Here is a 13,818-nt window from a genome sequence, read left to right as displayed (position 1 = left end):
ATGATGGATAAAAGCAAAAAGCTCTCCCAAGACCTTTGCAACCTTATTGTTGCAAAACATATCAATGAAACTGGTTACGGATGCATTTCAAAACTTCAGAATCTTCCAGTAAGCAGCATGGGAGCCATTATCTACAAGTGGAAGGAATATCACTGCATCATCAACCGGCCATGCACAGGATCTCCTCGCAAATATTTCTGACCAGGGAGTCAGAAGGATAGTCAATTCCAAGAAGCAAGGACCACTCGGAGAAAGCTCCAAAAAGACTTAAAGGCAGCCAATTCAATTAAATTTAATTAAACAGTTCTGGAAGTAACTAAAGATCAGGATTCACAAGAGGGACCCCAGAAATCTGTTTAGAACAATGGGCCAAAATCACACCTGATACTGCGACTAATACGTTTTGTCATACAGGAAATGTCTTGAAGCTGTCATTACAAACAAAGGCTTTCAACAAAGTATTGAAGAAATTTCAGTAGGAACGTTCAATACTTTCTTTCCTGTGTCATTCCACTTTATTACACATAACTCTTATGTTTGGATTTTTTATATGTGTGTTAAAGGAGAATTCCGGTGTGATTTTGACCTAAAGTGTTTTGAAACATGATACCGAGTGTGAACGTATGTCTCATAGCCCATCTCGGCTTGTCCCCTGCACTCCGAAATCTGGCGCTAGTTAGCCGATGCTACCAACAAGGCGGTCAATGGTTGTGCCTCGGCATCGGCATAGCCATGCAAATAAATCACTGTTTTACACCATTTACGAGGCTCAATGTATCTCCACACTTCATTGGTAGACTTCCAAGGGCCCTGAGATTTAAAACGAGACATTGAGAACTTTGAAAAAGCACTGGTAGTTTACTTACAAGACGATTTATACAGACAGTATCTTCTCGAAGTTTAGCGTTTGCAGCCATCTTGAATTTAGTCACGATAAGTCGAGCGACGAGTAAGAATGAACAGGTATGATAAGGGATTAGATTCCAAAAATAATTCTGTGGAAATGCATGGATTACAGTTTCTTCCAGTAGCAGCAACTGGAATCCATGCATTTCCACGGAATTATTTTTGGAATCTGATCCCTTATCATACCTGTTCATTCTTACTCGTTGCTCGACTTATCGTGACTAAATTCAAGATGGCTGCAAACGCTAAACTTCGAGAAGATACTGTCTGTATATATCGTCTTGTAAGTAAACTACCAGTGCTTTTTCAAAGTTCTCAATGTCTCGTTTTAAATGTCAGGGCCCTTGGAAGTCTGCCAATGAAGTGTGGAGATACATTGAGCCTCGTAAATGGTGTAAAACAGTGATTTATTTGCATGGCTATGCCGATGCCGAGGCACAACCATTGACCGCCTTGTTGGTAGCATCGGCTAACTAGCGCCAGATTTCGGAGTGCAGGGGACAAGCCGAGATGGGCTATGAGACATACGTTCACACTCGGTATCATGTTTCAAAACACTTTAGGTCAAAATCACACCGGAATTCTCCTTTAATATAATGTGTGGTGAAAATTTCGAATAGACTTACTGGAAGTTTAGGCTAAGTAGGCTACTGAAAAAACATTCAATGTGTTCAATACTTATTTCCACCATATATTTATTTTACCTGAATATTTTAACTTCCTTCCTTTAACTTCCTTCCTTACTTTAAATGTCAAAATGAATGTCAGACGAAATTTACAGTTTGACTGACTGTGATTTTGTATACAACATAGTGAAAACTGTCTAAGGTCACTCTCACTCTCCCTTGCTAAAGAGCTAAATGGTTTAGTCCGCCTGCACAATTCATTAGGTAGTCTACAGTATCTTTTGTTTATTTAGCTGAGCATCGCTAGTAGGCCTAGTGGACCGCTAATTGTTGTGCTGCTGGTGCAATGTCTACATTAATATGAGGGAAACAACTGCTAATCAACTTCTTTCTAAAGAAAGGTGAGCACAAACGTCAAAACACGAAATCCCATGGTGTTTGCTTGAATATCTCCGTAATCATTAGTGCTAAAACGAACTGAGACAACCCATTGAAATAGCGGAAAATACATAGCCTAGACATGTAATCTGATGCATCTCGTGATCCAGCTCCATCTCCATCACTTTCAGAAAGACTGCATAGCGCCAGCTTGATTCATGTCCTGTTGTAGGCTAGCCTACATGCTGATCATTATCACTAGGCTAGTGGTTTAGGGCACGATTTTTTAGTCTTAACTTTTTTTTTTTACTCAAGTAACGGATGGGATTTTTGATCTAGCGAAGTACAATACTTCACTCAAAATGTAATCAAGTAAAATTTAAAATACCGATTTTATAAACTACTTAAAAAATACAAAATACACAGAAAAACTACTCAATACAGTAACGTGAGTAAATGTATTTCGTTACTTTCCACCTCTGTATTTAATGATCTTGAATTTTGGGACTTAAAACAAGTACTCTTTTTTTGTTTATGAACCTGTTTTCATGTTTGTATTTATGTTATGTCAGGCCTATGCCATTCATCAGAACTCATCATACACCTCAGTGTCTTACACTATCCAGCCATCTGAAGTGTATACCTCAGTCTCACCAGCATTCTGCTGACAGGAGGGTCTCACCTTCACACACAGGTGCTGCTGCTGACCAGGCTCCAGACGCCAGGCAGGTGAGGTTGGCTGGTCCCGTCAGAGTGTGACCCGCCTTACAGGAGAAATTGCAGGTAGAGTTGTAGGATGAGGCACCCAGTGGGTTTTCACAGGTGAAGTGAACTCCAGAAGGCACCAGCAGAGGATCACAGGTGACCACTGGAGAAAAGGTAAGCATGGTTAACAACAAACACACACAGACACACACACACACACACACACACACACACAGTATGCATGACAACAGTGATGCGACTAGTTCTTGGGTCATTACTGAAGTTGAAGTTCTCCTGTGGTACTAATTCAGGAGACCAAATCATCTATGTATGAGAAGGACAGTCGGCCATTGGCTGTTTTAAAACTCTGGGTGGGGTACTCCAAAAGAAAAAAATGATTCTGGGTGGTTCAGGATTTTGGACATAGACATTTACATCGATTGTCTGGCGTTTTAATTTATTTGCCTCGGGTGTACTTTGGAGTGGGTAAGACTGTTTTTAGTGGCAGGCTAACACATACTGATGACTTGCGCTAGCCTAGCAACTGCGAACTCTGCAACTAGAAGGACTGGATGAAACGTGTTGAAAACGCTCTCCACTGATAAATATCACACTTGCTAACTTGGAAATGAGGTCCTATGTCCAAAATCCTGAACCACCCCTTTAACATATTTTCCAGTTTGTAACAAGTGATTATTTTGCACAACATTGATTAGCCTACTAATGTATCCTAACAATGTATGTCTTGGGCCTCGGCCTTGATTTGATAGCTGAAAATATATGTTTCCCATTTGTTAAACTACCGGTAATAGAGTTTGGAGTTTTTTTATGAGAGCTATGTTAAATGTTTTGAAAAAGGGTGTAAAAAACATGTGGAACCAAGTGTTAACACATGATCAAGAGATAAGAAAGAAGGTGAAGATGAAGATCGAGTGGATCTCAGTTTCATTAAAGGCACACTATGAAAGATTTTCACCTTTACAAAGCCAATTTGATGGTAAACGAACTTGTAATAGGCGAATCGTTCACCTAGCATAGGTATACAGCATAGTAGCGAGTCCCTACCGAGAAAACCAGCCATGCAACTTCCAAGAGCGGCACCCCGCCAAATCTCGTGAGAATCGTGAAACATTACCTTGTCAGTAGATATTGCTCTTTGGGGATAGTTTTTGCCTGTTGTTAATCCTTCACCTCCACAACAAAAGCATTTGCATTGTGTACAGGGGGATAAGTCGCGAGAAGTTTGCTATTTACAATAGCAGAGTAACATAGAAATACATCCCGACTCTAGAGGGAGCTCTACACTCACCAAAAATAACTAAACCTGCATAGTATACCTTTAAGTGTATTGTAGCAAAAGAGAAAATAACTGTAAGGATGGTTTGAAGGTTTCTTTACCCTGGCAAATGGGAAGGGCGTGGCTCCACCGGCCTCGGGCGGAACAGTGCGTGGAGCTGCTTCCCTTGAGGATGAAGCCGCTATCACACTCTGACCAGCAGGTGGAGTTGTAGCTGAACTTCTCCAAGGGGTCCTGACATCTTAATGTACCGTTTGATGGGGCTTTTAAATGTTCGCACCTTACAGCTGCAACACGTGGGAGAACAACTGACTCCAACAACATCCATGAACAATATATTTTCATGATAATTACACGCATATTGTGCATATACATCATCACACCAAAGAACACTGACATCCAGCACTTGTTGTATTTCCTTTCTTCTCAGCTAGTGTTGGCACACCTGTGTTAACCACTCAGTGTCTGTACCTGTGCAGTTGGGGGATGGGTGTGTCCACTGGCCTGTGGCGTCACATTCTGTTCTCTGAGCTCCCTGGAGCAGAAAACCTTCATCACACCTGAATTCACAGGTGGAGTTGAAGCTGTTGGGAGAAATGGGATGGCTGCAGTTCATGCTTCCTCCACTGGGGGCATCAGTCACTGCTGGACACTCCACAGCTGGAGAATGAGACAAAGACATGAGAGGCTAGACATATAGGCTGTGTCTCCAACCGCATACTTTAGTATACTGCTAGTGTGCACTGAGTGCTTACTTGCGTTATGCCCACTTTTCAATGGTTAATGTGTCCCAATATCAGCACTATATACTTAAATTAAGTTTTTGAAGTGTGCAAGTAGGCGGTTTCAGACAGATAGTAATTGACGTCCAGTCAGAGTGGTGAAAAGTAAATGCTGTGCTGGTTTGATCAATCTGTGCAGTTATGGGCAATGAAGTTGGTGAGTTTCTAAACAGACAGAAGAGAGAACAGAAGCTTATGTTGAGTGTTTCTTTACCCTGACAAATGGGAAGGGCATGGCTCCACCGGCCTCGGGCGGAGCAGTGCGTGGAGCTGCTTCCCTTGAGGATGAAGCCGCTATCACACTCTGACCAGCAGGTGGAGTTGTAGCTGAACTTCTCCAAAGGGTCCTGACACCGTAGCTTGCCATTAAGAGGGTCATTTAGTTGGCCACAGCCTACCACTGAAGAATATCAAAAGACAATGAATGCCACAAACTGTGTATTCTTTTTACAAAGGCACTGTCACTTTTAGCAATGGAGTACAATACAATTATTTAATCAGAGGTGGAAAAAGTACGAAAATATTGTACTCAAGTAAAAGTACCAATACTTTGATGAAATATTACTCAAGTACAAGTTAAAATACCGATCTGAAAATGTACTCAAGTAAAAGTAAAAAGTAGTTCATTAAAATGTACTTTAAGTAAAAGTTACTTAGTTACTTTTTTTTTTTTGGGGGGGGGGGGGGGGGTACCAGAACAACCAGTTTTACCAGAGACTTTCTAATGAGGAGATACAGCACTCAACTGTTGTAAAACGCGGCAAAACGTCGACATGTGAATACATTGAGCCAATCATGTGGTGTGTTGTGAATACATTGAGCCAATCATGTGGTGTGCTGTGAAGACATCGTGCCAATCATCTGTTGTGATCTCGCCGCTGGAGCAAGATTGGTGTCGTGAAGCCTTACGCACACGCATTTCTGCAGAAATAGATGCCCGATAAGTGCCCAAAAAGCGTTGCAATATGGCCGCCGAGTGGAGGTACTTGCCTAAAAGGACTTTGGTCCTTGCTTGAGTTGCTGCAGCCAGCAGCTAAGGCAACCATGTTCATGCTCCCAGTGTGTAGCGCTGTAGCTGCAGCAACTTGAGCTAGGTAAAACCGATTGTTTCAGTTTTGTTCATACCGACAGTACTCGGTGACATTCAGAAATGTCAAAAATGTGAAAAATCACCGGAGTTCTCCTTTAAGTTTGAGCAGTAGTTGATTTTCAAAGTTAGTTGCACTCATCCTTGGTCACTTTGCAGTGAACAGTAATCCAGCACAACCGAAAAGCCCCTCACAGGCAGCTGAGGCAGGCAGGCCAATGTTGAGTTGCAGAGTTTTTTTTATATTTGGAAACGAGCAGAAGGTTCAGCAGATTAACCCTTAGAACCCTAAGCTGTTTTTAGGGCATTTTCACTACCTTTATTCATAAGGATTTATTCTGGTCATTGTAAGTGCCACACACATATATTATATAATTTCATGTATTAATACTAGCATTGATTTTATTTTGATTTTTAAAGAATTAAAATATAAAAAGTGTATTATAAAAATTCTTATATTTTAGCATGTATCTCACCATAGCAAGCTCACAGCTCTACATGCATTTCATGTGGTTGTAGGGCAGACTGTCCTGAATCGGGCAATATAATTGCCATGTTGGAGGGATACTCTGGGGCTGAGCAATTTACAGAAATATTTGCTGTGTGATTTACGGAAATAAATGCCATTTTTTATAGTGACCTTTCTGAGCTCCATATCTGTGACACGAACTGATCTGACCTGACTTGACCCGAGGTTATGTGTTACCCTGCGTGCCTGTGTGTATGCTGTCATAATAATTCTCAACTTTTTACTGCGTTTATTGCCATGAACAAAGTAAAGGCAAAAAAGGTGTTTATTTGTTGAACAAATTGGGATGCAATGTGAGCCTTGAATTGGATGCCATGCAGGAATTTGCTAGGATCTCAAAACCGGAATATGAACATGCTTTGCCATAGAGAAACACATGATAGCATTGGATTATAAACATGCTTTGCCACAAGAACAGACAAAAACGTGGGGTAAGTCCAGCTATATGAAGTTATTATTTTGCTGTCACTTCGTCTGTTTTATAACCCAGAAGGATGTACTCTCAAATGATAGCTCTGAGTCTCCTCTTTCATCTGACATGCGTGGCATATCTATGCGATCACGGGTCCGCGAGTAATTCAAACGAGAGTAATGAGTGTGCAGCGTTGGTTTGTGTACATGACGTTATTATTTTGCAGTCACTTCGTCTGGTTTTATAAGCCCGAAGGATCGATAAACATGGTACCAATGGATAGCCCTGTGCCTCCTCTTTCATCTGATATGCTTGCCATATCGATGTGATCACGGGTTCGCGAGTAATTCAAACTAGAGTAATGTGTATGCAGGTGAACGCAGAGAAGTATAGACTGTAAATATGATGCAATTTGATTTAATTTCATGATTTTTTGCGATGAACCGTTCCGGAGCAATGTAACAGAGAAGAAGGGGTGTGTTTTTTGACGCACTTTGCGTCAATCGGGTTCTAAGGGTTAAAGGGTGTTGAACTGGGGGGAAAAGTGGTAAGTACTAGGACCCCAATGGAGGAGAGGGCCCTTGAAAGGTGGAATACGGGGGGCACAACATTTTCACCAGGCATTAGTAATAACTCAGGTAATCCACACATAAAAAATCCAAACAACTCCATAAGTAGAGTCATGTGTAATGAAGTGGAATAACACAGGGAAAAAGTATTGAACACGCTAAGAAAAAGCACTAAGGCAAGGAAAGGGAAGGAACGAGCTGGAATCTGTAAGTAGTTAGAGAGTAGTTATCCTTTCTATCTGTGCAAATTAATATAAGCTTAGTTAGTAGCCTACATATTGATGGGCTATAAAATGGTTTTTCATTACCAAGGTGTCACACAGGAAACATTTCATGATGGATAAAAGCAAAAAGCTCTCCCAAGACCTTTGCAACCTTATTGTTGCAAAACATATCAATGAAACTGGTTACGGATGCATTTCAAAACTTCAGAATCTTCCAGTAAGCAGCATGGGAGCCATTATCTACAAGTGGAAGGAATATCACTGCATCATCAACCGGCCATGCACAGGATCTCCTCGCAAATATTTCTGACCAGGGAGTCAGAAGGATAGTCAATTCCAAGAAGCAAGGACCACTCGGAGAAAGCTCCAAAAAGACTTAAAGGCAGCCAATTCAATTAAATTTAATTAAACAGTTCTGGAAGTAACTAAAGATCAGGATTCACAAGAGGGACCCCAGAAATCTGTTTAGAACAATGGGCCAAAATCACACCTGATACTGCGACTAATACGTTTTGTCATACAGGAAATGTCTTGAAGCTGTCATTACAAACAAAGGCTTTCAACAAAGTATTGAAGAAATTTCAGTAGGAACGTTCAATACTTTCTTTCCTGTGTCATTCCACTTTATTACACATAACTCTTATGTTTGGATTTTTTATATGTGTGTTAAAGGAGAATTCCGGTGTGATTTTGACCTAAAGTGTTTTGAAACATGATACCGAGTGTGAACGTATGTCTCATAGCCCATCTCGGCTTGTCCCCTGCACTCCGAAATCTGGCGCTAGTTAGCCGATGCTACCAACAAGGCGGTCAATGGTTGTGCCTCGGCATCGGCATAGCCATGCAAATAAATCACTGTTTTACACCATTTACGAGGCTCAATGTATCTCCACACTTCATTGGTAGACTTCCAAGGGCCCTGAGATTTAAAACGAGACATTGAGAACTTTGAAAAAGCACTGGTAGTTTACTTACAAGACGATTTATACAGACAGTATCTTCTCGAAGTTTAGCGTTTGCAGCCATCTTGAATTTAGTCACGATAAGTCGAGCGACGAGTAAGAATGAACAGGTATGATAAGGGATTAGATTCCAAAAATAATTCTGTGGAAATGCATGGATTACAGTTTCTTCCAGTAGCAGCAACTGGAATCCATGCATTTCCACGGAATTATTTTTGGAATCTGATCCCTTATCATACCTGTTCATTCTTACTCGTTGCTCGACTTATCGTGACTAAATTCAAGATGGCTGCAAACGCTAAACTTCGAGAAGATACTGTCTGTATATATCGTCTTGTAAGTAAACTACCAGTGCTTTTTCAAAGTTCTCAATGTCTCGTTTTAAATGTCAGGGCCCTTGGAAGTCTGCCAATGAAGTGTGGAGATACATTGAGCCTCGTAAATGGTGTAAAACAGTGATTTATTTGCATGGCTATGCCGATGCCGAGGCACAACCATTGACCGCCTTGTTGGTAGCATCGGCTAACTAGCGCCAGATTTCGGAGTGCAGGGGACAAGCCGAGATGGGCTATGAGACATACGTTCACACTCGGTATCATGTTTCAAAACACTTTAGGTCAAAATCACACCGGAATTCTCCTTTAATATAATGTGTGGTGAAAATTTCGAATAGACTTACTGGAAGTTTAGGCTAAGTAGGCTACTGAAAAAACATTCAATGTGTTCAATACTTATTTCCACCATATATTTATTTTACCTGAATATTTTAACTTCCTTCCTTTAACTTCCTTCCTTACTTTAAATGTCAAAATGAATGTCAGACGAAATTTACAGTTTGACTGACTGTGATTTTGTATACAACATAGTGAAAACTGTCTAAGGTCACTCTCACTCTCCCTTGCTAAAGAGCTAAATGGTTTAGTCCGCCTGCACAATTCATTAGGTAGTCTACAGTATCTTTTGTTTATTTAGCTGAGCATCGCTAGTAGGCCTAGTGGACCGCTAATTGTTGTGCTGCTGGTGCAATGTCTACATTAATATGAGGGAAACAACTGCTAATCAACTTCTTTCTAAAGAAAGGTGAGCACAAACGTCAAAACACGAAATCCCATGGTGTTTGCTTGAATATCTCCGTAATCATTAGTGCTAAAACGAACTGAGACAACCCATTGAAATAGCGGAAAATACATAGCCTAGACATGTAATCTGATGCATCTCGTGATCCAGCTCCATCTCCATCACTTTCAGAAAGACTGCATAGCGCCAGCTTGATTCATGTCCTGTTGTAGGCTAGCCTACATGCTGATCATTATCACTAGGCTAGTGGTTTAGGGCACGATTTTTTAGTCTTAACTTTTTTTTTTTACTCAAGTAACGGATGGGATTTTTGATCTAGCGAAGTACAATACTTCACTCAAAATGTAATCAAGTAAAATTTAAAATACCGATTTTATAAACTACTTAAAAAATACAAAATACACAGAAAAACTACTCAATACAGTAACGTGAGTAAATGTATTTCGTTACTTTCCACCTCTGTATTTAATGATCTTGAATTTTGGGACTTAAAACAAGTACTCTTTTTTTGTTTATGAACCTGTTTTCATGTTTGTATTTATGTTATGTCAGGCCTATGCCATTCATCAGAACTCATCATACACCTCAGTGTCTTACACTATCCAGCCATCTGAAGTGTATACCTCAGTCTCACCAGCATTCTGCTGACAGGAGGGTCTCACCTTCACACACAGGTGCTGCTGCTGACCAGGCTCCAGACGCCAGGCAGGTGAGGTTGGCTGGTCCCGTCAGAGTGTGACCCGCCTTACAGGAGAAATTGCAGGTAGAGTTGTAGGATGAGGCACCCAGTGGGTTTTCACAGGTGAAGTGAACTCCAGAAGGCACCAGCAGAGGATCACAGGTGACCACTGGAGAAAAGGTAAGCATGGTTAACAACAAACACACACAGACACACACACACACACACACACACACACACAGTATGCATGACAACAGTGATGCGACTAGTTCTTGGGTCATTACTGAAGTTGAAGTTCTCCTGTGGTACTAATTCAGGAGACCAAATCATCTATGTATGAGAAGGACAGTCGGCCATAGGCTGTTTTAAAACTCTGGGTGGGGTACTCCAAAAGAAAAAAATGATTCTGGGTGGTTCAGGATTTTGGACATAGACATTTACATCGATTGTCTGGCGTTTTAATTTATTTGCCTCGGGTGTACTTTGGAGTGGGTAAGACTGTTTTTAGTGGCAGGCTAACACATACTGATGACTTGCGCTAGCCTAGCAACTGCGAACTCTGCAACTAGAAGGACTGGATGAAACGTGTTGAAAACGCTCTCCACTGATAAATATCACACTTGCTAACTTGGAAATGAGGTCCTATGTCCAAAATCCTGAACCACCCCTTTAACATATTTTCCAGTTTGTAACAAGTGATTATTTTGCACAACATTGATTAGCCTACTAATGTATCCTAACAATGTATGTCTTGGGCCTCGGCCTTGATTTGATAGCTGAAAATATATGTTTCCCATTTGTTAAACTACCGGTAATAGAGTTTGGAGTTTTTTTATGAGAGCTATGTTAAATGTTTTGAAAAAGGGTGTAAAAAACATGTGGAACCAAGTGTTAACACATGATCAAGAGATAAGAAAGAAGGTGAAGATGAAGATCGAGTGGATCTCAGTTTCATTAAAGGCACACTATGAAAGATTTTCACCTTTACAAAGCCAATTTGATGGTAAACGAACTTGTAATAGGCGAATCGTTCACCTAGCATAGGTATACAGCATAGTAGCGAGTCCCTACCGAGAAAACCAGCCATGCAACTTCCAAGAGCGGCACCCCGCCAAATCTCGTGAGAATCGTGAAACATTACCTTGTCAGTAGATATTGCTCTTTGGGGATAGTTTTTGCCTGTTGTTAATCCTTCACCTCCACAACAAAAGCATTTGCATTGTGTACAGGGGGATAAGTCGCGAGAAGTTTGCTATTTACAATAGCAGAGTAACATAGAAATACATCCCGACTCTAGAGGGAGCTCTACACTCACCAAAAATAACTAAACCTGCATAGTATACCTTTAAGTGTATTGTAGCAAAAGAGAAAATAACTGTAAGGATGGTTTGAAGGTTTCTTTACCCTGGCAAATGGGAAGGGCGTGGCTCCACCGGCCTCGGGCGGAACAGTGCGTGGAGCTGCTTCCCTTGAGGATGAAGCCGCTATCACACTCTGACCAGCAGGTGGAGTTGTAGCTGAACTTCTCCAAGGGGTCCTGACATCTTAATGTACCGTTTGATGGGGCTTTTAAATGTTCGCACCTTACAGCTGCAACACGTGGGAGAACAACTGACTCCAACAACATCCATGAACAATATATTTTCATGATAATTACACGCATATTGTGCATATACATCATCACACCAAAGAACACTGACATCCAGCACTTGTTGTATTTCCTTTCTTCTCAGCTAGTGTTGGCACACCTGTGTTAACCACTCAGTGTCTGTACCTGTGCAGTTGGGGGATGGGTGTGTCCACTGGCCTGTGGCGTCACATTCTGTTCTCTGAGCTCCCTGGAGCAGAAAACCTTCATCACACCTGAATTCACAGGTGGAGTTGAAGCTGTTGGGAGAAATGGGATGGCTGCAGTTCATGCTTCCTCCACTGGGGGCATCAGTCACTGCTGGACACTCCACAGCTGGAGAATGAAACAGAGACATGAGAGGCTAGACATATAGGCTGTGTCTCCAACCGCATACTTTAGTATACTGCTAGTGTGCACTGAGTGCTTACTTGCGTTATGCCCACTTTTCAATGGTTAATGTGTCCCAATATCAGCACTATATACTTAAATTAAGTTTTTGAAGTGTGCAAGTAGGCGGTTTCAGACAGATAGTAATTGACGTCCAGTCAGAGTGGTGAAAAGTAAATGCTGTGCTGGTTTGATGAATCTGTGCAGTTATGGGCAATGAAGTTGGTGAGTTTCTAGACAGACAGAAGAGAGAACAGAAGCTTATGTTGAGTGTTTCTTTACCCTGGCAAATGGGAAGGGCATGGCTCCACTGGCCTCGGGCGGAGCAGTGCGTGGAGCTGCTTCCCTTGAGGATGAAGCCGCTATCACACTCTGACCAGCAGGTGGAGTTGTAGCTGAACTTCTCCAAAGGGTCCTGACACCGTAGCTTGCCATTAAGAGGGTCATTTAGTTGGCCACAGCGTACCACTGAAGAATATCAAAAGACAATGAATGCCACAAACTGTGTATTTTTCTTTTACAAAGGCACTGTCACTTTTAGCAATGGAGTACAATACAATTATTTAATCAGAGGTGGAAAAAGTACGAAAATATTGTACTCAAGTACAAGTACCAATACTTTGATGAAATATTACTCAAGTACAAGTTCAAATACCGATCTGAAAATGTACTCAAGTAAAAGTAAAAAGTAGTTCATTAAAATGTACTTTAAGTAAAAGTTACTTAGTTACTTTTTTTGGGGTGGGTGGGTGGAGGGGGGGGGGGGGGGGTACCAGAACAACCAGTTTTACCAGAGATTTTCTAATGAGGAGATACAGCACTCAACTGTTGTAAAACGCGGCAAAACGTTGACATGTGAATACATTGAGCCAATCATGTGGTGTGTTGTGAATACATTGAGCCAATCATGTGGTGTGCTGTGAAGACATCGTGCCAATCATCTGTTGTGATCTCGCCGCTGGAGCAAGATTAGTGTCGTGAAGCCTTACGCACACGCATTTGTGCAGAAATAGATGCCCGATAAGTGCCCAAAAAGCGTTGCAATATGGCCGCCGAGTGGAGGTACTTGCCTAAAAGGACTTTGGTCCTTGCTCGAGTTGCTGCAGCCAGCAGCTAAGGCAACCATGTTCATGCTCCCAGTGTGTAGCGCTGTAGCTGCAGCAACTTGAGCTAGGTAAAACCGATTGTTTCAGTTTTGTTCATACCGACATTACTCGGTGACATTCAGAAATGTCAAAAATGTCTCCTTTAAGTTTGAGCAGTAGTTGATTTTCAAAGTTAGTTGCACTCATCCTTGGTCACTTTGCAGTGAACAGTAATCCAGCACAACTGAAAAGCCCCTCACAGGCAGCTGAGGCAGGCAGGCCAATGTTGAGTTGCAGAGTTTTTTTTATATTTGGAAACGAGCAGAAGGTTCAGCAGATTAAAGGGTGTTGAACTGGGGGGAAAAGTGGTAAGTACTAGGACCCCAATGGAGGAGAGGGCCCTTGAAAGGTGGAATACGGGGGGCACAACATTTTCACCAGGCATTAGTAATAACTCAGGTAATCCACACATAAAAAATCCAA

At 41.6% G+C, this 13,818-nt stretch overlaps 1 protein-coding gene across 5 annotated transcripts in view; it reads right to left on the bottom strand.

Annotated features, from left to right (window-relative positions):
* The window catches only part of LOC143122001 (P-selectin-like), a 34,437-nt gene that overhangs the window by 3,772 nt on the left and 16,847 nt on the right, over nt 1-13,818 (bottom strand). For 2 of the 5 annotated variants that reach the window (XM_076282766.1, XM_076282769.1), the window contains 8 exons: nt 12,533-12,718; nt 12,008-12,196; nt 11,638-11,823; nt 10,217-10,402; nt 4,909-5,094; nt 4,384-4,572; nt 4,014-4,199; nt 2,593-2,778 (listed from right to left, as the gene is read on the bottom strand). In XM_076282766.1, coding sequence (XP_076138881.1) covers nt 2,593-2,778; nt 4,014-4,199; nt 4,384-4,572; nt 4,909-5,094; nt 10,217-10,402; nt 11,638-11,823; nt 12,008-12,196; nt 12,533-12,718 — 1,494 coding nt within the window. The remainder of the gene's footprint in view (nt 1-2,592; nt 2,779-4,013; nt 4,200-4,383; nt 4,573-4,908; nt 5,095-10,216; nt 10,403-11,637; nt 11,824-12,007; nt 12,197-12,532; nt 12,719-13,818) is intronic. The other 3 variants (XM_076282767.1, XM_076282768.1, XM_076282770.1) reach the window with 3 other exon arrangements.

The sequence above is a fragment of the Alosa pseudoharengus genome, unplaced genomic scaffold (assembly GCF_046254945.1).
Source record: "Alosa pseudoharengus isolate Yale_2024_CS ecotype anadromous, Long Island Sound unplaced genomic scaffold, YU_APseudo_1.1 YU_APseudo_1.1_scf_13, whole genome shotgun sequence".
In the NCBI taxonomy this organism is placed as follows: Eukaryota; Metazoa; Chordata; class Actinopteri; order Clupeiformes; family Clupeidae; genus Alosa; species Alosa pseudoharengus.
The sequence above is the reverse complement of the archived record's forward strand: the minus strand, read 5'-3'. Positions and strand labels throughout refer to the sequence as shown.